This window comes from Amblyomma americanum, chromosome 1 (assembly GCF_052857255.1).
Source record: "Amblyomma americanum isolate KBUSLIRL-KWMA chromosome 1, ASM5285725v1, whole genome shotgun sequence".
NCBI classification, from domain to species: Eukaryota; Metazoa; Arthropoda; class Arachnida; order Ixodida; family Ixodidae; genus Amblyomma; species Amblyomma americanum.
Window position 1 is genome coordinate 461,828,671 of NC_135497.1, and position 24,292 is coordinate 461,852,962.

General features: G+C 45.9%; 1 protein-coding gene across 2 annotated transcripts; it reads right to left on the reverse strand.

Moving 5' to 3' along the window:
• Positions 1-10,686: 10,686 nt before the first annotated feature.
• LOC144116032 (uncharacterized) lies at positions 10,687-16,064 on the reverse strand. 2 transcript variants are annotated; one of them, XM_077650695.1, is made up of 3 exons: positions 15,086-16,064; positions 13,441-13,457; positions 11,351-11,522 (listed from the first exon to the last, which is right to left on the reverse strand). In XM_077650695.1, exons 1-3 carry the CDS (start codon positions 15,307-15,309, stop codon positions 11,500-11,502), a joined length of 264 nt encoding a protein of 87 aa, XP_077506821.1. In that variant the 5' UTR covers positions 15,310-16,064; the 3' UTR covers positions 11,351-11,499. The 2 variants fall into 2 exon arrangements, with proteins under 2 accessions (XP_077506820.1, XP_077506821.1); XM_077650694.1 differs by lacking the exon at positions 13,441-13,457 and having other exon boundaries at positions 10,687-11,522; positions 15,086-16,048.
• Between the last annotated feature and the right edge of the window lie 8,228 nt (positions 16,065-24,292).

The following is a 24,292-nucleotide window of genomic DNA, read 5'->3' on the forward strand; positions in this document are numbered from 1 at the left end:
CGTCAAAGGACAAGAGACGCCACCATGGAGGAAATTTCCTTCCTACATGGGGCGCGAATCTCTGAGGCTCTCAAAGGAATGTTGCGCGGCTCAATATTGAAGTAAGTTTTGTTTGAACACCGATAGTGCACTTTTATCATACAAGGAAGGCAGACAAAAGACAACCTGATTGTTGGAAGCAAAGAAACCGATGCTTGGCGGTGCCACAAGCAGCCAGGAGAGAGTCGATTCTTTTATGGCGCTTCGCGTCTATGAGCTTTGCGTGCCCCGTAGTTTTATTTTTGACGCGCCTCGATATACAAGCGCCGAACAGCACAGGAACTCCAAGTGCCGCTTCAAGTGCTACTTAAACTTTGAATGAGCCTGTTAAGGCTGGTCAGATGATCACCACGGTCGATGAAAAACTATGATGGCTCAATGGTCGGTGATCGTACAAGGCAGTTCGTACTTGTGTCGACGCATGCTCGCCCGGCGAAACATTCCCGGCTGTACCAGTCATCTTCAAACTATTTACCGGAAATCGTTCATTAGGGACGGGAGACAAGGTGCAAGGCAGTTAAGAAAATTTGCTGATGGCCTAGCTCTGTAAGGCCAGCAGATATGTAGCGAAAGGGCTGATATTTCTGCATCGGAAAAGTACGTGCATTCACTAGATGCGCCTTTATTGGCAGTTGTGCATTGAGCAGTCGCGGCGGAGTGGTATCATCTCCGCCTATAGCGCCTAAGACCCTGGTTCGATTCTGAGCCTCGTCTCAGGGTTTTATTTCAGTGAGTGGGCGGGGGGTTTCAGTGGCTCCCATAGATGCCGCCACCGAATACGTTGGTTAGCGGTTAAGCGCAGGCTCTGTTAAGGCGCGTTTATGCTCCGGCGTAACGCGCGCGCGCCCGCGCTGCACGGCGACGTCACGTCGGCCAAAGCGAGACGCTCTATACTCCAACTGCGCTTGACCGCCGACGCGTTCGGCGGCCTCGGCGCACTCTGACCGCACTGGCGGAGACTTGGAGCCTGTCTCTATTTCGCGCTGAGTGAGCCAGCCGCCGCCGGCCAGGCCAGACTGATTCGGCTCCGCGGCGAGGTGCGCCTTGGGACGTAATGCAATAGCTTTGGCAGTTGGGTGGAGCTGTTCTTCTCGAGCTCTCGTCTAATTTAATCCATTCACAGCACACATCTGAAAGTACATGCAAGTGGGCGAGAGAGCCCGATCCAGTGGACCCGTTGGATCTAGCGGAAGCCGTTGAAGCATCGTGCGTCGGCTTTAGTTTCAAGCCGCCAACTTTAAACGCGACCGCCCTTGAGCACCCATCCGTTTTTTGTGGAAAATAAATAAAAAATAAATAACTTGGCCCTTGCGACCGTGTGAGACCTCGACAACGCCTGATGCACCGTGCAATCACGCCGTTCAAGGAATCACAATTCGTTGGCCCCAAAGCCCCGGCCAGCCTCCGATGGGCACAACGCGCCGACCTTGTCCTGTCCCCTCGCGACTACCCGCACTGGGAGCGGCTGCTCACGGCGGAAGGGCGAAACGACCGCCGGCGCCTAACGTAACCGTGCTCCCTCAAAAGCATCGCACGCTCTCTGGGGCTGAGATCGCTGAAATGCAGGCCGGAATTTTTGCGAGAACTACCTCGTCGGGTTCGGGAACGGGATCCATCGTAACGCTGGCAAGACGCCGCTGCTAACCTAAACGAAGCGACGAAACGACCCCCGATAGATGCCTTCAACGTGTGGCGGTAGCTTTCATTTCGGCAGCTGCTAGACCGCACCGCTAACGGCCAGAAATCAAGGAGTCTGTGTTTACGTCACGTTTCACGTCACTCCGTCCTATAACCTCATAAGAGTTCTGCGTCACGCCATAAGAGTTCTCGAGTTTGAATCGGAGCGGCGGGAAAAACTTTTTCAACTTCGAATCCAAATTTCTTACAAATAAATGCATCTTTCGCTCCCGGACAAGCCGCAGCAAAGCCATGAATTGCCGAACTATCATATTTTGCTAACAAAAAAATTTGATAGCGTTCTCCTCAGTGTCCCTTTAACACTGATTATTAAACGGATTAGGGCGTATTAGTAGATTGATTAAAATAGATTAACGCATTCATTAGAACGAATTAGCAGTAGCAATAAGAAGGAACGGATGGATTAGTGGTCAGATTCAACGGACGATTGTCATTGCACCCCTACCTCCACCAGTAACGGAGAAAGACGAACTGGATAAAGACCGCACACTGCAAGAGTACGACCTGTGGCTTAGTAGAGCAACTATGCGAATATTGTTACGTGGTGACCAACCGAAGAATGAGGCGAGATGTACGATGGCAGTGAGATTATTTTTAATGGCGGCTGGCCTAGCGCGAGCGCTCCGTCCCGCACCACTGCAAACATCGTCGTCTTCGTGACACTACCCGGCCCTGCCGAGCGATCGTCCCGATTGTGAATCGAAGACATCAACGAAGAGATGCGCTCGGTAGTTATAGGTTCACAGGACGGTACAATAGAAATGACATGGTGGTGAAGTGCTGGCCGCCACGATGAAAGAGATGGGCGAATAAATCCTGGTCCAGGAAGATTAAAGGCCGCAGGTCGCCAAGAGCCGATGGCCGAAGCCCTTGGACGCACCGAACGGCAGGGGCAGAGGAGCTGTGTCCTCATGTGTGGGCAGCGTCTCGGGTCGGTCGGGTCATGGGGTCTGGTCGCGGCAGCGTCGTCATGTCGTCGTGTCTTGTGATCAAGGCGGGGGACGGGGCTGGGGTGAGCGGCGAGGTTGGTTCAGGTCCGGCGGGCTGAGACACGGCCGGGCGGCGCGGATCAGGAACTCACGGTCGACGACCACGGCTGACGGAGGACGCCGAAGCTCCAGAACCAGGATGTAGAATGATACTCCGCACCTCACACCAAATGTTACGCGGTGACGAGCCGAAGAATGAGGCGAGATGTACGATGGCAGTGAGGTCATTTTTAATGGCGGCTGGCCTAGCGCGAACGCTCCTTCCCATGCCACTGCCAGCGTCGTCGTCTTCGTGACAATATCACATCAAGGACAACGAATAGTCTTAGCATAGAAGGAGAGCCGCTGCGCTGGTTGGGACAGTCGGCGGCCGCGGTTGGTTGAGTGCGGTTGCCCTTGAGAGTGATTCCAGCTACAGTTGCTACATAAGCTACAAAATATGCGAAATCTAAAGCCATCACCGACGCAGTGCAGTACAAGATGACAAGACTAGCACAGGGACACAGCGCTTAACTTACAACTGATGGTTTATTGAGGGCCTTTAATGGCTTAAATGCTTTGGCAAACGATCTGGAATAAAGAAAGGAACGCACCTAAAAACGCACGAATGGCATATCAAAGGAGTGCATATTGCAACCGCGCAAAAAGACGAGGGATGAAGAGAAGAAAGCACAGGGCAAAACGTGGAACTTCAACTGAGTAAACCTCATGTGAAATTCCGCGTTGTGTCCCGCCTTTGCCTGTCACATGGGCATATCAAAACAAGAGCCCTTCGCCTGGCAACAGAACACAAGACCAGCTGAGCGTGATATTTGTTTGATCGGTCTTTTAAAAACCGAATCTCCTTATTGGACAGGGTTATTGAAGCGATGCTTACACCTCGTACGCTTCAATGATTTCTCTGGTGATTTCCGTGGTGACTATCCGTCACGATTAGGCACTGGCTAAAAATGAGCTGACATTTTTTTCCCCTTCTTCTTCTTCTTCCTCCTCTTAAGATGTTTTTTTTTCCTTCTTCGTTCACTGCAGAGACTGCACGTGTTGTGAAAGTAACAAAAATATCAGATCAGAGGTAAATTGAGTGAATGCAGTTAGCCCTGGACTGAGGGCCCACTCTTGCTTGAAGACTCAAGTCGCCAGCACCCAAGCAAGACGACCAGGAAGTCTTCATCCCCGCGAACCTCTTGGAAAGAAATAAAAGTTTTCTCTCTCTCTCTCTCTCCGTAGTTCAGCGCTAATTTAGCGCAAAACCTCAATCATGCCTGTCATGGCTCACGAAGAACTTGAAGATTGCTGCATTTATTCGGTGATTATGGCCAGTGAGATAATTCACCTAATATTGCTAAGTATTTGTTTAATATGAGCTTCACCACTTGCTGCCAAGGGCAAAAAAATGTCAACATTTTCCTGAAATTGTTTAATTTGTTTTATTCACGATTCTTTATTGTGGACAACTCGACCATGCACAGTTTTTAATGGGAACCAAAGTGTCCATGTTAATCAGACACAACTGTATGTGGGGGGCTCGCTTCAAGAATTTTAAGCGCCTTCTGTAGTTTTTTTTGGCATCACATCAAGCGAAATCCTCATGAAAAAGAGATGCAAGAGTTGGCACATACTACGGATATTCAAACTGCGGAAAGGCCGCGACTGAGCTGCCACAGTGATTCTTGTTTGTACATAGTTCCTGAACTGGTGATAACATGTCATAGCCCCACCTGAAAACTATTACTTGGCCAAGCCCATGATTACATGCAAGAGAAGTTTGGTTCATTCAGTTCGTCACACAAATATTTGTTGCAGCGATAGGCCCTCATAGCCGCGGAAAATAAAGAAAAAGGCGCATCTGAAGTGACAGCTGCTATGCACACCAATATTTTCACAAAGTTTACACAGTGGCGCCGGCACGCCATTGTAATCCGGCCACCACTCATGTTCGGAGAATTGAATTTATGGAGCACCAAGCCGCACAATGGTGGCGACGCGTTTGCAGTTTAGTAGAAAACAGCTCGACGGCCGGTCAGCCGAGATCGTTTCGCGATAGCAAAACATTTTTAAGAAAGGTCACATCGCACTCATGGCAGTTTTCGAACACAGTATACACACACGAGCCACGTTCTTGAGCTCGCAATAACTGGAGCAATGGAAACGAATGCGACTAGTTGTACAACTCTAAATTAATTTCAGCATTCGGAAAGCAATGCGTTCGTAGTGAGAGTTTCAAATGCAATATATATTTGGAGGCGATTTCACTGACTTTGACGAAAAAGCGCTCGCACCGACATTATTCACTTTCACCACACTCGCGCTTGTTTGGTTTTGGTTTGGTTTTATTGGGATTTAACGTCCCAAAGCTACCTAGGCTATGAGAGAGCCATTGTGGAGGGCTCCGGAAAATTTTGACCACCTGGGGCTGTTTAACGTGCAGTGGCATCGTGTAGTACACTGGCCTCTAGCATTTCGCCTCCATCGTAATGCGACCGCCGCGGCCGGGACCGAACCGGCATCGTTCTGATCAGCAGCCGAGCACCATAACCAATGATCAGCCGCGGTTGTATCACACTCGTACTTGTCATTGCTCTGAAGCTTACTGCATGCACAATAAATTGACCGAGGGGAGTTTATTCTCCCTGCAGTCCGTGAGGATCCACGCAGGAATTAGGAACATTTGCAACAGTCGCAAATAGGTCCAAATATACATTTCCTGAGGCCGCAAATGCGTACGTCTTGCGTAGGTTTGAAGGCCACTCTGTCAACACAGTATAGACGGCTAGAGAACGCAACTTAGAGGGAACTCTCGGCCTCCGCTGTTGCACGCAGTGAAGTTAGAAGTCGCTCTGAGCATTCCTAATAAAGTCTAACGAGGACATATCGAATATGAAGTCAATGGCGAAATAGTTCGATATATCGTTGATTCGCTGTAAAAAACGGCAAAGCTTTTGCGCAGCCTAGAAACAAGGACACATTGCACCCACTCTTGGCGCCTTCTTGCAGCGCCCTGCTGCCCGCCGCCGTGCCGGCACGCACTGCTCGCTAGGCAACCTGCTTCGCATCCCACCTGCAGCGGAAGAACAAGCTGATTAAATCTAACGTGCGGTTGGTTGGAGCAACGACATCGGCAGCGAAGCATGCCTGCCGAGGGCCGGTGCAAGAGCATAGTTACATTGGCTTCAACGCATAACAGAGATGTGGCGTGGAAAATGAGTACAAGTGATCGCTGGTCACCCTCAAATACACCTCACGCTCACCTCGTCCCGCGGTTTCACAGCGCCAGCACTGCAAGCAGCTGCCAAAGGCTGGCAGGCGATCTCTCTCCGCGTGTGGAAAGGGTTCGAAGAGCGCGGTTTGAAGAAGCGCTTAAAGGCGTGGTGCACAGTTTGGTATATCGATTCTTCCGCTAAGCGCGAGTTCGATATATGCGAACAGCAGCTGTATACATTTGCATGGGATTTTGAAGGAGAGATTATCACTGTTCGATATAATCAAGAATTTGATATATCCGGGATTTATATATGCGCGCTCGACTTAACAACCTGCGGCATGTTTCACAGCGCTTCACCAGCATCTAGGCCTCGCTCCTCTCTCTGTTTCGCGAACGGAGCGAACTTCCCCTGAGCTGCTAGCTCAACTCACCTTAGGGAGCCCACAGGGGAAGCCTTTTAGCCCAGTTCCCTGGAACATTGTAGTTTACGGACTGCCTGACCTCCCCCTGCCAATTTCGGTTCTCATTTAGGCCTATGCTTACGAAGTGACTTGTCCTGGTCCCGGGTGCTTCACGGAGAGTTTTGAAAGATACAGCTGCTAATGTTCTCACTCGTATCACCCGGTGGGGATCCAAAGCTAAGGCACAAATTAGTGCCACCAAATCGCGACCTCTGCTCTTTCCGATTGGCACTCGCATGGACCAACGCAAGCTTACTGTTCGCTTCCAAGGTACCCCGATTCCCTTTCACTCTTGCATTCGGACTCTCGGCATCATTTTTATATTAAACTGACCTATTTTTCTATGACCACCTCCTCTGGTTACGTGGCTGCCAAACTTGCATGTATTCTTCACATGCATTTTCTGTTTCAGCCTCTGCCATTCGTTTGCTTTATCATCAAATTTTTCTGCCGGTTATTGCATACGCCTATCCTGGCCGGTACCTTAGTATCCTAAGTGGCGATCCCGCGAGCTTCTCTTGTTCGTCCAGCACATTCCCCAGTTAGCTCATAGAGCGCATATTGCACAACACGGACGGCTGTGTTGCAAATTCTGGCGGCTGCTCCTGCGCTTGAAATAGAATTCTCCAGTCTCAATGCTCAATCCTGCCTTTTGTGCTTAAAAGAACCTGTCACATCTGGCTCTTGCTCTTATCACCCTGCTGGTGTCCAGGTGCCATACGACGAATAGGTTCACAATCCCTCTACAATTTCAAGATTTTCACACGAGCGCCAAACTCCTGCCGCGGCCGCAGATTTGGCCAATAAGTATGTTTTCCACATTTTTACAGATTGCATCTACACAATTTACTCAGTCTGGTCGACATGTGTAGTGATCTGTCCATCAGGTCGTATTATCGAAGTTCGCAGATTTTTCTCAGTCCTGACACGAGCGCTTACGGGGCTGAGTGTATGGCCCTCAACAGAAGCCCTCCTCAGCAGAAGAAAACGGAAGCGGGCACAGTAGGTGAGGGAACACACGCGGGTTAATAACATCCTAGTCGAGATCAAAAGGAATAAATGGGCTTGTGCACGGCATGTTATGTGAATGCAAGATAACCGATGGTCCTTAAGGGTACGAAGTGAATTCCAAGAGAAGGCAAGGTAGTAAGGGGCGCAGAATGTTAGGAGGGCAGATGAAATTAAGAAGTCCGTGGGGATACGATGGACGCAGTTGGCAAAGGACTGGGTTATTTGAAGAGACTTGGGAGAGGCTTTTGCCCTGCAGTGGGCGTAGTCCGGCTGGTGACGTTGATGAAGATAAAGCCTCCAGTACATATTGGTTCTTCGTCTATCGTTTCCTTTTTTTTCTATACTCTGACTTTGTCCTCGCTCGTTTCTGTTTCGTAGGTATCTAGCCTGAGAATTCCTAAAATCATTTTTTTTATCCAAGTTTCAGCGCTGACACGATTCGCCTTCTTCCAAACACGGGTCACCGGTGTGTTGTCGGCAATGAACATGCGGCCTCGGCGGGCTTGTCCGTTCATCTCAGTTTTTCTGCCGCTATGCCCGGACCGCCTTTGCAGCTTTTCGTCCATAGGCAATAGTCTGCACAATGGCGTTCCTCTCACATTGGCACTGAGCTTGACAGCTGAGTTCCAGATGTCCCCACATTTCAACTTCTTTCCCTCCGCCGAAACCTATGTTTTATTTCACAACACGCCATGGTCGTCTCCCGTTTTGATTTTCGTCGTTTTTGACTCTGACTAGACAGTAAGCATCTCTCTGCACGTGATTGTGATTATATATCCCATTATCTTGGTAACTGTGATATTTCACTGAAGAATAATGAATAGCTGGACGAGTTGATAATAGTAGTTCATTGTGGGTGGTACAGCGCGAAAAGACGAAAGAGAAAAGTAGAAGCACTCGTCCATGTAGTATTCTATCTTTGTTTTTTGTCCGCTTCGCGTTGTATAACCCGTAATGTGCTATTACGCCACATGTTGCTAGTAAAATCCATTGCATGCCGTCCACGTATTCTCTCACGAATGATTTGCAACTCTTTCTCAGTAGTTCGCGTGCATGCGCTATGATTAAACAAATAGCCTCAATACCGAATAGCACAATGCCCGACTGTCGCCGCACTGTCACTCACCCGGATGTCATGTAGTTTTTTTCTGTTTTGATATTTTGCCTTCTTCAGAAGTTTATGGCTATGGACCCTATTCTGGGGTGCCCACAGGCACAAGTGGGAAGCGCCCGCTTTTCCGTGAAGCCCAGTGCCTCACTGCCTACTCTCCTGCCTGCGTGCTGCTCTGGACAAGTCCTGCAATCATGAAATGGCACACAACATGGGTTTCCAGCTAAAAAGGCTGACCAGTGCTGGTTTTCCTAGGGAGTTAATCACCTCTTTGCTAGAGGCCCTTGCCCGTGAAGCCAGGGGTGTACCTGAGCTCTGCCGCAGGGAAGAAGCGCGACGCAAGATACCCGTTGCCATCCCATACTACCGTCAGATCTCGCATCGCTTGGAAAAAGTGGCTCAGAAGGGCGACGTGCCGCTGGTCTTCAGTGCACCTCAAAAACTGGCCGGCCTATGCAACAAGGTGCAGAGAAAGCACAAGAAAAAATGCGGTATCAAGCACGCAGAAAGATTTGTCCCGAGCAAATTGGAGGTTGTTTACCGTATGCCCCTCTCCTGTGGCAAAAGCTACATCGGACAAACTGGACGTTGTATAAACGTCAGACGTAGGCGCATTGGCGGGGGGAGGGTATGTGGTCGACCATTGTCACCACTGGCGTGGTTTCACGCCTCGCTTCCGCGATACCACTATCCTGAACAAGTTCAGGTCTAAACTAAGCAGAGAAGTGTACGAGGCCTACTGTATCAAGAAGGAATCCGGCTCGTGTGTCAGCAAAACCTCGGTAAACCTGTCTGATGAAGAGCATTCACATCTAGATTGCATGATGTCCCGTACACGCCTGTGCACAAGTTTTACGCGATAATCGTTTGTCATGTTACAATGTGATTACGACGATTGTATAAATGTGACGCACTCTTGTAATAAACCAGTTGAAGTTCCGCGGTCTATCCTGTTGGTTTCTTCCTCGTACCTTGTCTTTTTTGCGCGGTTTCAAGATTCATCCTACTCTCCCCCCTGTCGTTCTTTCCTCCCTGCCTTCCTTCTTTGACCATCTTTTGTCATTTCGTTCTCCGCGTCGGTTGAGCTCATCTTGCATTTTTACATCTTCACCTGTGATCGCATTTTCTTTGTAGGTTCATACCGCTTTACTTTACATTGTTTATTTCTTTCTTTTCTCCTAATGTATGTGGCACCTGCCGCCCAGCTTTCACATTTTGCATCAGCCAACATCCTCTGGGTGTCATCCGGCCCTCGCTTTGAATTTTGACTTGAGGCATACCGCGCCTCTATGTATTTTTCTAATTGGCGTTTGATTTCAAATTCCGTTTTGGGTTTACCTTTATTTTCTTTCTTTAGCACCTGTTCATTTATTCTGACTACTTTAAGCCTATGATGGGAGGCTGAGGCAGGCGTTTCCTCACCTTTTTTTATTCTTGGTCTCGGACTATCCAATAGGGATCACCGAATGAGGCAAAGACGAAGAGAAAAGACCAGGCACGTCACAAGACTGCAGCCAATAGCTGCAATGCGGTCGCCTTGTGCACTGCGTTCCTTTGAAATAAAGTTGAGCAACTTGATATGCCCTCCATGCGCACGCGGCCGTCCGCCTCATTGTTCGGCCCGTGCGCAAAGTCCCAAGGACGCCTCAGAGGCGATCGTACGAAGGCACTGCTAGCACGCCGCTGAAGGACTAGAGATGCCCGCGGCAGTGCTGTCTCGCGGCTGCCGCTGGTGGGCCGGTTTGCGAGAGAGAGTCAACGCATGGTACGCCTGTCGGAGTTCAACGGACTGCAGACATGTACTCGAGCCGATGTGACTCACAGGACCCCGAGTAAGCGAAGGCCGGCGCACAAGTAGAGTAGCGTACGCGCCTTGCAAATCCTCAGAACAGTCCATCTGTGGACTCCATTTGGGCGGTCGCGCGATACGCGGCCGCCGAAGCGAGTACCGAATCCGCGCCAAAATGCAGCAGTGGCAAAGGCCAGCCACCCTTCCGTCGTCTGAGGCGGGAGAAAGAGAAAAAGAAGAACAAAGCGGGACGCCGGCAGTGGCCATGTAAAGGAAAGACAGAGAAGGCTGCATTTCAAAAATTTTTGCAATGCTCGCAGCTTCACTATAAAATCAATTTATTTCCCGCATTAAAATACCATTCTTTCTCAAATTCCTGTGCGGATTGAAGGTCAAACAGGGTTTGTGAAAAGCAATATCGCGTGATATTTATTCACAAAATAATTACAAAGCTTGCGCCGGCGGTACACACTCTTGGTCCTCAAAAGCTCGAGAATGCTCTAAAATAAGAGAACTAAGCTCCTCTTTCTAAGCGTGCAGGAAAGAAAAAAACATCATACATAAGTGAAGGCACCGCCGTACGACCCGATCGCTACTATGAACCGAAAATGTGGAGTACAGCTGTCTCTCAGAGACGGTTGGCTGCGCTCGCTAGGAGCTTCTCTTGCTACACCTAACGTCGCACAGTCTGGAGACGTAGGAAAGACAAAGGGTTCCTCAGAATATGATCACTGCGGGCGTGCAGGGTATCTGCAGATGCGCCGCGTCCGCTTTGTCCGGACCCCACTAGACAAGGGCGTGGAAACAGTTGCGCCACTGAGCGTGTTTTTGCCAAAGAACGCCACCGCTTCACCTCTCGGCAAGCGATGTATCGGCCGATGACATGGCTGAGTCTGGCCTCGAGATCTTCAGCCTAAGTTCTGGTGTCGTTTCAAAAGTGACGTTATCGGCTTCGACGTCGGCCGGGACCCTGATGCCTCCCAGAAGTTCTTCACTGACGTACTTGCCGCCGCCGTTGAGGACCTTTTCGGTGCGTCCCAGAACTGACACGTTGCCGTCCTTCACCAAGACACCTATGTTGTCCGGTCTGAACTGTTTGACGTCGACGTCGTAAATAACCACTTTGTCTCCTCCGTCTTCCCTTCCGGCTACAGTGGCATCACCGGAGAGCCTCTTGCGAAGCGCAGGGAAGTTCCGGTCTATGAAGTCGGGCTCCAGGTATCTAGCAAAGACAAGGAATTGTAATGGTCTCTGTATAACTACGTGCCAGTGATCTAACATACTCTCGATTTGTTGGTACTGGCGGTGGTTGAACAATCACAGCTTCTCGCACGTAACAACGCTTTGTGATTAACGCTTGTGAAATGAACTATTTTTATTCCCCTTTTAGGCTATTTCGAAAAAGACGCTGAGCTTCCGCTCATTACTCAGTTTTAGACAAGTTCCGTCTTCTTTCATAGCCTCTCAACGTAATCGTACGCTAATTGATGCTTCTTTTAAGAACTGCATACTAAACTGCGAAACCTGAACGTTTGATGTTTCAGCTACAAGTATAGCAACGCAGCGTCCCTGGCCTCGATAAATATGGGAGAGGAGGGGGAAGGTGTGAAGGTCGTAATAGCCGCAAGCAACGTATGCCAGTGCACAAGCTTGCGTCTACATTTTTGAGCGAAACACTAAGCCCTATTGTCAGAAGTTTTGCTGAGCAAGCTCTTGTTTCAAAAATTGGTGGAATCTTACGCAGCCAACCCGATTCGGAAATCCATGTCTCATCTCCTCTGTTCATCATCACTGCGTGTTCCTTTGTATTGCATCCGTTGTTGTTCGCACTGACGGCTTCTTTTTTGTAAATGTGTTTACGATATGAGAAAACGCTGACCAAAAATGCGCGCCATAAATTATACGTCTGTCCAGGTTGGTTCAAAAGATATGAATGACTTTTACGCACTAGCCTACACTGAAATTTAAAACTTTTTTTAGCTTATGTGCAGAAACACGCTGAAATGCATGCTGGAGAATGGTTTTCTCGGTGTTTACTCGCAGGTGAAAAACGTTGTAAAAACTGAGCAAAAAAATAGTTCAAGCATGAAGATCAAAAGTGTATGGCACGAACACAGATGACAGAGAATATTGTAGGCATCAAAAGGTACACGTATGAAACTCCAGGGCCATATTATTCAGTGAAGGTGACGCTTACATTGCCCAAGAATACCCTCAAAAGAACAACTAGGTGAACGCATGTGACGGTAAACATCCTAACATTTGTGACCAGGCTCAGAGCAGCAACAAAATGGCAATCAGGCAATCAGTATGGCAAGCGCCGCGTATGTCGCTGGTGAGTCGCCTTCGAAAAAAAGTGCACTCTGTGAATCTAGGATGAAATGACAATTCGAAAATCGTTTTTGAAAGTTAGCTTTAGAGCAGCTGTAATGAAAGCTATGGCTATGAAATTGGCAGGCAATGTTTAAAATAGATCCAGCTTGCATTAGAGCAGAAACTAGACCGATCTTTTTTCTAGCAGATTTATTTTTGTTCCTCATTTATTCTGATAAGTTACCATTTTCTTAAAATATGCTGATTGCAGAGTGTTGAAATTTTACATGAGTGTAGAAGCTGGCAGTCTACACTGATGGAAAAGAAATTGTGAACTTGGAACAAAAAGTAGATTTGTCATATTTTTGCTTTCACGATGCGCCAAAACTCCCACCGATGAATGTTTTATATTAAGCGTAACTATAAAAAGAATGTAAGCTATTTAAGTGTTCTCCTTAGTACAAAATAAAATGATTGGTTTATTCTGGTAGCAGTCATGTAAAAGACATTAATTGAAATCTAGAAAATTTTGTTTGCTTACGTCCTAACTTCTTGGGAAAAGGTACATCAGCCTAAAAAAATGCTGTTTTGAGGGAAATATAGAACTCCAGCCTGAACACGCACTCCAAGCCTCTGAAGACTCCCACCTTACCCCTCGATGCCACAACAAAGAAGGAATGAGAAAAGCGGTTTTATAGTTGCGAATACAGAAGACAATAAATTTTCTGAAACCTGTACAAATCCTCTCGGAGAAGGGTGCCATCGGTTGTCCTTGCAAGACAGTGTGGGGCGGAAGAAATTCAAATGAATACTCTGAAGACGCTCACCTTTCCGCCCGACGTGACTGTGAAAAAACATCAAAAAAACTCTTTTGAAGGCGCAAACATCTTAGTGTAATAAAGTTCCTAAAATAAAAAGAAATCCTGCATCAAAAAGTTGCAAAAGCTAAAAATCGAGTTGAAAAAATAATGCCTGAATAGCTTAATACCATATGCATAGAAATTCCGTAACAACACACATTTTACCGGAAGTTGTTCATGAACGAAATTTTTTCGCACACCTGAGGATGGTACTATAAAAGTCACTATACTCGCATATACCCCTCGGTTAAATTTCTGCTATTTATTGTCGTACGCCATTCATTTTATAAGGCAGTTTCAGTGCTAGTGCAGGAAAGAGTGCTACGCATCGGCAGGCTACATCGGCCCAATTCATAGCAGTATCATACAGTATCCCACAATTGCATCTCAATTAAAGGTAATCTCCAAGAAAGCTAGGCACTAAACACAAAATGAGTAAAAAAGAAATAAGCCGTCGTCCAGCGCACTAGTTTTATGGGACATGCTATTCTGCCTTATCTCTGGGGTAGATTTCGTTAAATAAACATACGGAATAGTTACGGGTGGCAACGGAAAGAAGTTCTCTCTTCAAAACATGCGAAGTTCTAGCAGCTGATGATGGTGATGATGATGTCCTCAGGCTTAATGGCACACAGCCACGGCGAGGGATTGACCAGAGTGCATTGCTGATACAAGCGCAGACATGGGCAAGGAGTGGAGTAATTGGATAATTTTGTGACAATGACTCGAATTCGGAATAAAAAAGGGTGATAAAAGAAGCGGAAATGAAAAACCTGTGAATTTACATTCTAGCATTGGAATCTACCTGACGCTGTTTATTTACCTCTGCACAAAATCACATACTGGTTTCAAGGCATATCCCTTTGGCGCTTTCCCCGAAGGAGAGGAAGATGCGCAAATATCAACCGAGGCTTCATCCTCCTCTATTTCCTGACGTCAAGACATCCGACTGCGTCTTTAAAACCATCCTTCTTTTGCTAACTCCATCAAGTTAATATATGATTTGCAGTGGAAATATACGGCTGCTGCCAACAGTAAGCATTCCGTATATTTAGTGATCGAAGTCTACTCCAGAATTCGGGCAGCATACCCTGCTCCTAGAAGACAGTGCGCCAGAGGACAGCTAACTCCTATTTTTCCTCCTATATAGCAGATTTCATATTTAGAGCGTTGGCCTAATTCTGTGAGGGCAGAACGGCGCAGTCACATAATGTGGGGTATTGAATGATGGATGCACAAGAGCGACGTCCCGCTTCAATGAAATCACCACAATAGGGAAGATAGGTGGACACCTTGGTGGGCTCTTGACTGCGTAACGAAAAACGGCGCGAAAAACAAAGCAAAGGGCGGGAGAAGTGGTGTCGGTTGTCGTTTCTTCCGCCCTTTGTCTCATTTTGCGCACTGTTTTTGCTTATGCAGTCATAAAATGACGAAAACATGACGTCACACACGTTAATGCAGCAGTGCGAAGCCAGCCATCTGGTCATGGCATGGGTGGATTCCCAGCCTTGCTAAGGCTTAGTTCTGATTTGGTCTCGAGAATGAGTTCCCTTTGACAAGTTATCTCCGGAGTGTCGTGAACAAAGCATCCCATTCCTGACAGCGAAATTACCTGCTGCACTGCGGGAAGTCTTCGATGAACTCGTCCCATTCTCGCTGCAGAGGGTCGTCGTCCAGAGACACCAGGGGCTCTTTGCGCTCGACCACTTCTAAGATTTGGCATGAATTAGCCAGCTGCTGCTTGCCCGGGAAGTGCTGCCTGCCGTCGAAGACGATCGGGATGATGGCCTCCTGAGGAGTGGGCTTCGACACGGTGCCGTTGCTGTTCTCGGCCATTGTGCGCTTGCACCCGTTGAACTTGCTTCGCCGAATACGCTAAAGACCGGGAGCGGCCCCAGGTGGTTCCAGTGAATTGCCGAGGATGTTATTCGGGCTTTTCCGGCTTTTGAGGCGCATAAAAGTATTCAGTCGGCGCTTCAACAGAACGACACCTCCATGCAAGTTGACCGAGGCGTGGAAGTAAGTGCCCCTGCGCGCCTGCTATGCGAAACAGGACAGTAAAAGTTGGTATGAAGAGATTTCCGTCTACTGAGCAATGTCCAACAATGATCGTGCTGCGCGATCAGTGCCAAACAATCAGACACTGTGCTGCAGCAGGTAGTTGCTTACTATGCGTTAGCAGAGAGAGACGCAATCGAAGCTTTCCACTGAGATCCCGAGGTGCTCGGACGTGCAGCCGATCGGAGGCGTCTCTTCAGCGGCCAAAATTCGCCTACTGTTCTCGACGCACGCTCCTCGGCAATGATGCGGCAGGCGCGCGCCCAGTTTTCCACTCTGGCGGGCCGAGGATGACGAGGAAGGAACGTTGGAGTGCGTCACCCTTCCTCCCGGCTGAGAAAGCAAGAGGTGTCTCGGTAGTTGACTCCTCTTGCTCGCTGCCAGATGATACGGCTCTTCAGGTAAAACGGGGTGCGCGTCTTAAATAGACTCTCGGCAGGCGGAAGTGACGTCGGCCTGAGGCCACTAGCGGGAGAGAGGAGTGGATTGTGCGCTTAGTGTGTCTGTACCACTTCCGTCATGATGCGCGTGTAGGCTGAACGCGGGCACTGAAGGGAATGCACCCGGGACGGGGTCGAGGATGGCTGAGGGGGAGGGCATTTGAAGGAGAGAGTGGTGGCAAGGCGCCACGCGGCACGCGCGAAAAATCCCGAATTAGAATCGCGGAGCGTATTAGTCGGGCAGGCGTGCGTGGGCGAAGAGAGGGTGGTGTGTGGGGGCGCAGGTTGGTACGAGCGAGGGACCTCTGCTGTGACGGCAGTTACGAGGCACACCAGATGCGCGCACACGCCGGTTTCTTTCTTGCCCCTAAGCCGACCTTTTATTATTCCCCTCCTCGCCTGCCCTGCGCTCTTCCTCCGAAACAAGATTTCGTGCTATTTCTCTTGGCACATAAAACGCGCCTAACAACACGGCCCATTCGAAGATGCGGGAGCCGGAGAGTGCTGGCGGAACGGAAGCTGCTCTCTTGTTTGATCGTTTACGTTTTAATTTTGCTACGCGTCTTACTTCAGACGTGAGTCGAGCATAGGGTTGCCTGGGTTCGTTTTTAGCAACGCTGGTAAGAACGAGTGGAGAGGAACTATCTTCAGTTGTTCACGGCTTGGTGTACTATTTTGTCCTCTGATTAAGCCTGTGTCAAATGACCGCGGTATACTAGCGCCTAGAGCTGAACACTTTTGTCCCAGCTTGACGGACGGCAATGTGAAAGTGGGCACAAAGTATCCGGTATCGATTTAGTTCGCTCGCTTAATATCGTTTGTGGCGGCAGTGAGAACGTAGCGCATTAGACCTCATAGTAAATTTCCATGATTCAGAATTGAAAGTAAAATTGCGAACACCTCCTTCGTTCTCATTTTACAAGGATGATATTGTAATGAAAAGGTAGTTTCATATTCTATCTTTAAAATATAATCTTCAAGGAGAGGCTAATTGTCCAATTGGTCAGAGATCTGATTCAGGGTCCCTAACATATACGCCACTTACTGTAAGTCCAGTCTACTTAATAAGCTTACAGGTTGTGTCGGCTTGGGCATGATAAGTCAGTTTGAGGATTCCAGGAATATTAGGAAGGGCAAGCAAACAACTCTGAAAAATGTGCCTAATTTTTTCCATGTCTCCGAACACAAGAGGCAGGTGCTTTATTAAACCATCATGAGATGATCAAACAAAAGACTTGCCGCCTTCGACTTGTGAATTCAGCAGTCGCAGCGAGAAATGAATGCTGCGCTATCGCGTACAGCGCACGCACACACACAAACACACGAGCGCGCGCACACACACATTATATATATATATATATATATATATATATATATATATATATATATATATATATATATATATATATATATATATATATATATATATATGAAGGGAACCAACAGTCACCGAAACCAAGGTGCATAGGGGAATGTTTAATTTTTTGTTTAATGTGTAGTGCTGATCAGTGGGATAATAATACTTCGATTAATCTATCGCTTAAAGACAATTACTTACTGCGTCCCGCCGGCTGAAAAACATCAGAGTTCGGGCAACTGTCGTGTGGGAGGTAAATGTGCATGGCGTGAGCACTTAGGCAAGGGTTCTTGAATTGCACCCCGTCGGCAAGGTAATCGAACTGAGAAGATAGGGGCGGGATGGGGTGGGGAATGGAGAAATTTGTGTGAGCTTGAAAAAGATGTCGCTGGGAAGAAACGACCGAGGTATGTCAAGCTGGCTCTCGTAATGTCAGCAACGGCCCTGCAAGGGGCGGATGGAGGACAATACACATGGAATTTCATTAATGCCGTGAGGAATTGTTTCGAATTTTTAAATGAACTACAACTCGCGTTGTTTTCTTTCCCGGGTGTTGTGGAACCCTCCCTGTAGGACTGTTAACTTAATTGCATCAAATGGGTGGTTTCGCTCATTAATGTGTTTTTACAAGGGAAGGTTGGGTAGGGATAAGATATGCGCGCGGTGGTTATTAAAGAGAATTCGTAGAGGGTTGGCGGTCTGTCCAAAGTACTGCATACTGCACACACTGCATTCTAGGAGGTATATTACGTTGCAGGAATCACAATCAAAGTTGCCATTAATTTCTCGTTTGAAGCCTGAAGCTGTGCTTACTGCACAGCTTGATGTTTGTATGTGTTTGCAGACCTGGCATCTACTTTTTCCACAGGGCCGGCACCCCAAAACCGGCTGGTTATTTGTTTTGGATGGTACTAGAATATTTTAATATTTTTTGGTCGTCCGTAGACCACGTGAGGGGGAGCAATTAAAATTTTGGTGTGGCGCTCGCATTGTTCGAGAATGTTGAAATGTTTTCTGAGGATTTTGTTTACGTTAGGCGGGTTACTGGTGAAGGTAATTACGAGATTTTCCCAGTGATCTGTTTTCTAGTTGTAGCGACGTCCCTCCAGTATTTGCTCTTGGTTGAGTTTAGATGCCTTTTCAGTGGCATCGTCGACAATGGCGGGGGGGGGGGGGGGGGGTATCGTTGCTTACTGAGGACTTCTCGCATGCGTTTGGAATTTTTTACGAAGTCCTCGTCTTGGGAACATATTCTTTTATATCGATGTGCCTGAGAGTATGGGATGCTTGTTTTAGAATGACGAGGATGGCAGCTTTGGAAGTGTAGGTATTGTTGGCGGTCCGTTGATTTTCTATATACACCGGTCCAAACAGGTCCAAATATGTGCTCATAGGGACTTGGCAGGGTTATATTAATTTATTTTTTAGTTCAGTGCCCTAAAGGCTTAATGAGGGCATTATTTAGGGTGGGGGGGGGGGAGGTTATCAACGAAAACTTAAGCAATATACAACACACAAAATAAACGGCTGAATACAGAAATAAGCAAGTTAAGAATCCAGGTACAAGATAATAGAGGAAAGAAATGGTTAGGAACAGGTACTGAAAAAATGCCCGTGTAGCAAATCCCACAAAAAAAACAACAAATATCGCACCTTCAGAAGTTACAAAACATGGCATCTAACATTTCACAGAACGTTGCGGCCGACACGCACACACTGAAGCAAAAAAAAAGCGAACCACACAGCGATAAAAAAAAAACGCAAATCAATCTGCATTGGAATTTTCTAAGTATGACCAAAGAGCTATTTCAAATGATGATGTTCCAGCGATAGCCGCAATGCTAAAAGGAAGCGAATTCCACTCTGCAATAGCCAGGACCAAAGGTGAGTATTTGTATCGTCGTGTGCGAGCGAAAATGGGTTTTGTCTTCTTCTTATGATATACATGAGCCAATGTATGCGGTGCCGGAAGATGTTAACTTGCAAGTGGTGTGTTGCTGTGGCAGAGAGTATAGAAAAAAAGAGATATGGCTGAATTTTCTGTGCATGACCAGAGGCGGGAGAAGGAGCGATATTTTCAGTGCTGTTACACTTGATACCGAGAGTAACGAGAAAGGATCAATCGAACAGCCTTGTTTTGTACAGATTGCAACATGTTAATAATATAGGCATAATCAGGGTTCCAGATCACTGGCGCGTATTCTTTCGCAGGCCTTCATAGCATGTTGAATGCGTGTTGTTTTGTACCCCGGTTGGCTTGGTGTCGTCGGCGTTTAAGAAGACCAAGTTTTTTTAAGGCTTTTGCTTTGAAGGCTTTAAGTCATGGTGTTCCACCCAAGACTTTCTGCATTTATTAAATATAGGTTTTTTGAGTTAGAAGAACGCCTTTTTCGGCATAGCATTGTCAGCAGTGTAATGCACCAGAGTAAAGCTTAGACGTGCTAATTAAAAGGCTGGTTAACTAATATGGAATAGTTAACTTTTTAACCATTAACGTTAGCCTCTTTACTTACTGAGAGACGTGTAGCCCACCGTAAGAAATAGTAATATAAGTTTTTAGAACTCCGGAAACGCAGTTAGGTGCGGCGCTGTGGCATAAATTTTGGCTATATCGAGGAGTTACGTGCATGTATTTTGGCGCCATATAGGTAATTTTTGTTGGGCCACAGCTCCGAGGGAAACCGCGTTTTCGGAATTCTAAAACTGATATGAATATTTCTTACAGGAGGCTGCACACCTATCAATAATTAAGGAGACAAACAGTAGCAGTTCAAAAGATAACTATACAATATTGGTCAATCCGTTAGTTAGCCCGTCTTAGCTGTATTCTGATGTACTAACCGCTGACAATGCTATGTCGAAAAAATTGCTTTTCTAACCCGAAAAGCCTACGTTAAAAAATTTCACAAAGTCTTAGGTGAGGCACCCTGTGTCATTTTCTGAGGCACGTAGGCTTCAATTCAGAAAATCTTCCTAAGCACATCGCACTAGTCTTCCACCTGAACACCAGAGTCCGAATATGGCGGGATCGTGGCGCGTGCCGTCCAGCTGAGCATGCAACAGAGAGGCTTCTCTCCTCAGCCGCGACCTACGCAAGAACGCGGTTTGGGAAAGCGAGGAAACTGTTCAGGGGGGCATGTGGCTGGATTTTTACTCTATATTAGTTTGACCTTCATTTACTTAGTTAAATTCTAACTCAAATTTACTAACTGCCTATTGTTCACGCATTGCTACGCATTCGTGTGCTGTGGCTGTGATCAGAAGTGAGACAACAAATGGCCATAGTATACGTACTTTTCTACCGGGAGAATTCGGCTTAGGGTCGTCCAACAAAGAATAAAGCATGCGTCAGTGTCTGCGAAACTTTCACACTGGTCACAGCTGTAGCTCCCAAGGCATTCTTTCGTGTTCGCAGATTTATTTCTGCAAGAACTCTTCCCCACGCCATTAACAAAATAATCGGCACAGTGCTAGTCCTTATGCCCAAGTTGCAATTACGGGATTCGATGCAAAAGGCATAATTTCAGTTTACCAAAGCCGCTCGCGGTGGTGCGATGGTTCCATGGTGCCGTGGTGCTACGAGCGAGACACTGTTTGACAATGTGCCACTGAAATGTGCTTTAGTTTTTTTGCCATACGAATACGGTTTATTTTCATGTTTGTACAAAACATGGGGACATTGAAGAAAAAGCTGCTGAACAGCAACTTGACAGGCTCCCACCCACCTTGTTTAAATACGCAACAGCAGCTCATACAATATAAATATACAGATCAGCATACACACACAAAAATAAACACGTTTTGATGGATATTTTATACATCACTAAAATTGGTGAAAGACAAGTTCCGTGAAATGCATAGGTACGAAACGCAGTGTAAGTATGCATGATTGAAAATTCTTCAAAGATTTGAAAGAACAGCAGTTATAAAACCAAACAGAAGAATTAACAGCTACACAGAGCATACACATGAAACCTGAGAAAAAAATTTTCATATAAGGTAGTGCATAGGTAGTACAATTATAGCACTTGAGAAAGAGAAAAAAAAGTAATTACCCTTTTCTCAACCCTATTTATAAACAACTAAAGAAATAAATTTTTGAATTCCGTTTTCGAAATGCTCATCACATCAATTTCTTTGCGAAAAAAATAATTTATTACAGTTGGTACTGTGTGTCGTAACATTTGTTCACCATAATTAGTGCGGTTACGATGAACCTCCCAGTGCTCAGGATGTCTAGTTGTATAATAATGGGTATTCATTTGCAAGTCTGCCAGATTAGTTATGAAATTAATGCCTTGCTTCTTTTCATCCCTTAACTTTTTACAAAGATGATAGTTATACAAGTTCTCTATGCTAATTAGTCTAAACTTTTAAAGCAAGCTCTCTACTGAGTAGTCTAATGAAGAATCTGCATTAATCCGGATTACTTTATTTTGCATTACCATCAGTTTCCTGATATTTGTTGAGGTTGTCTTGCCCCACACTAAAAAGCAGCAATTTATGCGCGATAAAAAGTGAATGATAAATCAGCAGTCATGTGCTTACAGGAAATAGGTCTCGATGCCTGTAGATTAATCCCATAGTGCGAGCTAGGGTCGTGATAACATGATTAGTGTGCGAGTCCCACAGCATGTGCTCTGGAACAATTATGCCTAGAGTTTTAAATTCTGTCACAATTTCTATCTTCTGACACTGTATTTGAAGAGTATTATTTGGAACAATGTCTCTGCCCTTCGCTAGGAAAATGACTGCTTTAGTTTTTTGGGTATTAATAACCGAGCCGTTGCAGGAACACCAATCATGAAGTTTGCGTAAAGTGTTGTTTGCATGATTAACAAGTTTTTCGTAATCGTCACCTTCAAGAAACAGGCTGGTGTCATCTGCGTAAATAAGGAATTTTGTATCGTCATCAATGTTAACAACATTGTTTATGTAAATATTAAAATAAATAAGGACCCAAAATGCTGCGCTGAGGGACACCAAACGAAGTAAATTTAAATGTGGATGTGCTTTTGTTTACTGAAACAGACTACATGCGAGTACTAAGGTATGATTCCATTAACTTCAAGGCAACACCTCGAATTCCGTAGAATTCTAATTTTCTCAGCAAAATAACCCTGTTCAGAGAATCAAATGCCTTTGTAAAGTCTATAAAAACTCCCACTACGTATCGTTTTTCTTCAAGTTTTTTTAGAATGAACTCTTTTTGATGAAGCAGGAGAAGTTCGGTGGAACAATGTTTCCTAAAACCGTATTGACAGTCAGTCAGTATGTTATGTTTATCTGTAAATAAAACCAGACGTGAATGGATGGCGTTTTCAAGCACTTTGGAAAAAATTGGTAAAATAGAAATTGGTCTGTAATTTGCTAAATTATTTTTGTCACCTCTTTGTGTAGAACACAAACCTATGCGCACTGTTGCTGTGCTGGAAGTACTCCACTTGACAGACAAAGATTGAAAATATGGGCAAGTGGGACAGCAATAATGTCAGCAATGAATTTAATCGGTTGGACTTTAATGTCAAAGATATCACTGCAGCTAGTATTTCTTAATTTCATGATAATAGAGAAAACTTCCGTTCCTGAAACTGGACTCAAATAAATTGTCTCAAGACAACTGCCAGTCAAGTATTGGGTGCAGTCCCCTGACGGTGCAGGAAACTTCATGTTTACTAGGTAGTCATTGAAAACATTAGCTAGATCAGTTCCTGAAATCATTGTGCCATTCACAACCATTTCAATAATTCCTTTTGATGCCTGCAGGTTTTGAAATATTGAGCTTAGTTTTTTCCATGTCACGCCCGCGTTTTTGGATAATCCAAAAAAAACACTATTGAAATAGTTATCTCTGGCATGCTTAGGTTCCTTGTTTATTTATTACGATCTTCTTAAATGATTTTAGCAGTTCGGGATCCCGTTGCTTAAGAAATGCTTCGTATATTGTATACTTTGTTTTTATTTTAGCAAGTAAATCTCGAGTAATCCATGGTTTTCTGATTTTTTGGGGTTTGGAAGAATTCAAAAATGGAAATCTTGCTTCGTAAGCCGTTCTTAGCAAGTTAAAAAAGATATCAAAAGATATGTTTGCATCAGATGAAGAAAGCACAGTTGATACAGTTGATATTTTTTGGCGGAAATTTTCCAAGTTTCTGGATGAAACATTTCTAGAATGGATCGGAAGGCTAGTTTCTTTTTCATGATGTGGGATGACTACATATACAGGTAAGTGATCGCTAAGATCGCAAGCTATTACTCCAGATGCAAAAGTTTTGATGGAGGAGCTGATGAGAAAGAAATTTATTAGCGTCGAAGACATACTAGTAGCTCTAGTTGGAGAAGAAATAGCATTATTTAGGTCATACCTCTCGTATAACCATATCATTTCTTTTGACTCACGATTATTAGAAGTCAAGTCAATGTTAAAGTCCCCACAACAAATTAAGTTAAGCTTATTAGTTATGCAGTATTGAAACAGAGCTTCTACGGAAGCACAGAATGTAGCGTGATCACCATTAGGGGGTCGGTACACGACAGAAAAGACATGGTTACACATTGCTATTGTTAACATTTCGCATTCAGATTTAGAAGAGGTGAAATCAGGCAAAAGTTCACATCTGAGATTTTCTTTCGCTAACAAGGCAACACCGCCACCACGGCGTAAAGAGCGATTCAGGTAGAACACCTCATATCCGGGTATTGAAAAAACATTGTCATTACTAGTATACCAGGTTTCTGAGAGCATAATGACATCAAAAGAAAAGCCAATACTATCAAAATCAAATCTAAATACTGATGTTTATTTCTGGCAGACTGAATATTCAAATGAAAAACCTTTAAACCTTTGAGGCGCCTACTACCAAGATGCGACTTTAGTTTGTCAGCAGTAATATGCATAAATAGGTCGTGACACTTGTAGAAACTTATGCAAGCGTCATCAAGTGATTTTTAGACTTGATAGCAC

Bases quoted from the DNA above. Each gene is read 5' to 3' on its own strand.
- LOC144116032 (XM_077650694.1), bottom strand. From the start codon at position 15,309: ATGGCCGAGAACAGCAACGGCACCGTGTCGAAGCCCACTCCTCAGGAG. The intron at 11,523-15,085 runs GTAATTTCGCTG...TGTCTTTGCTAG, and splicing joins GACTTCCCGCAGTGCAGCAG to ATACCTGGAGCCCGACTTCA.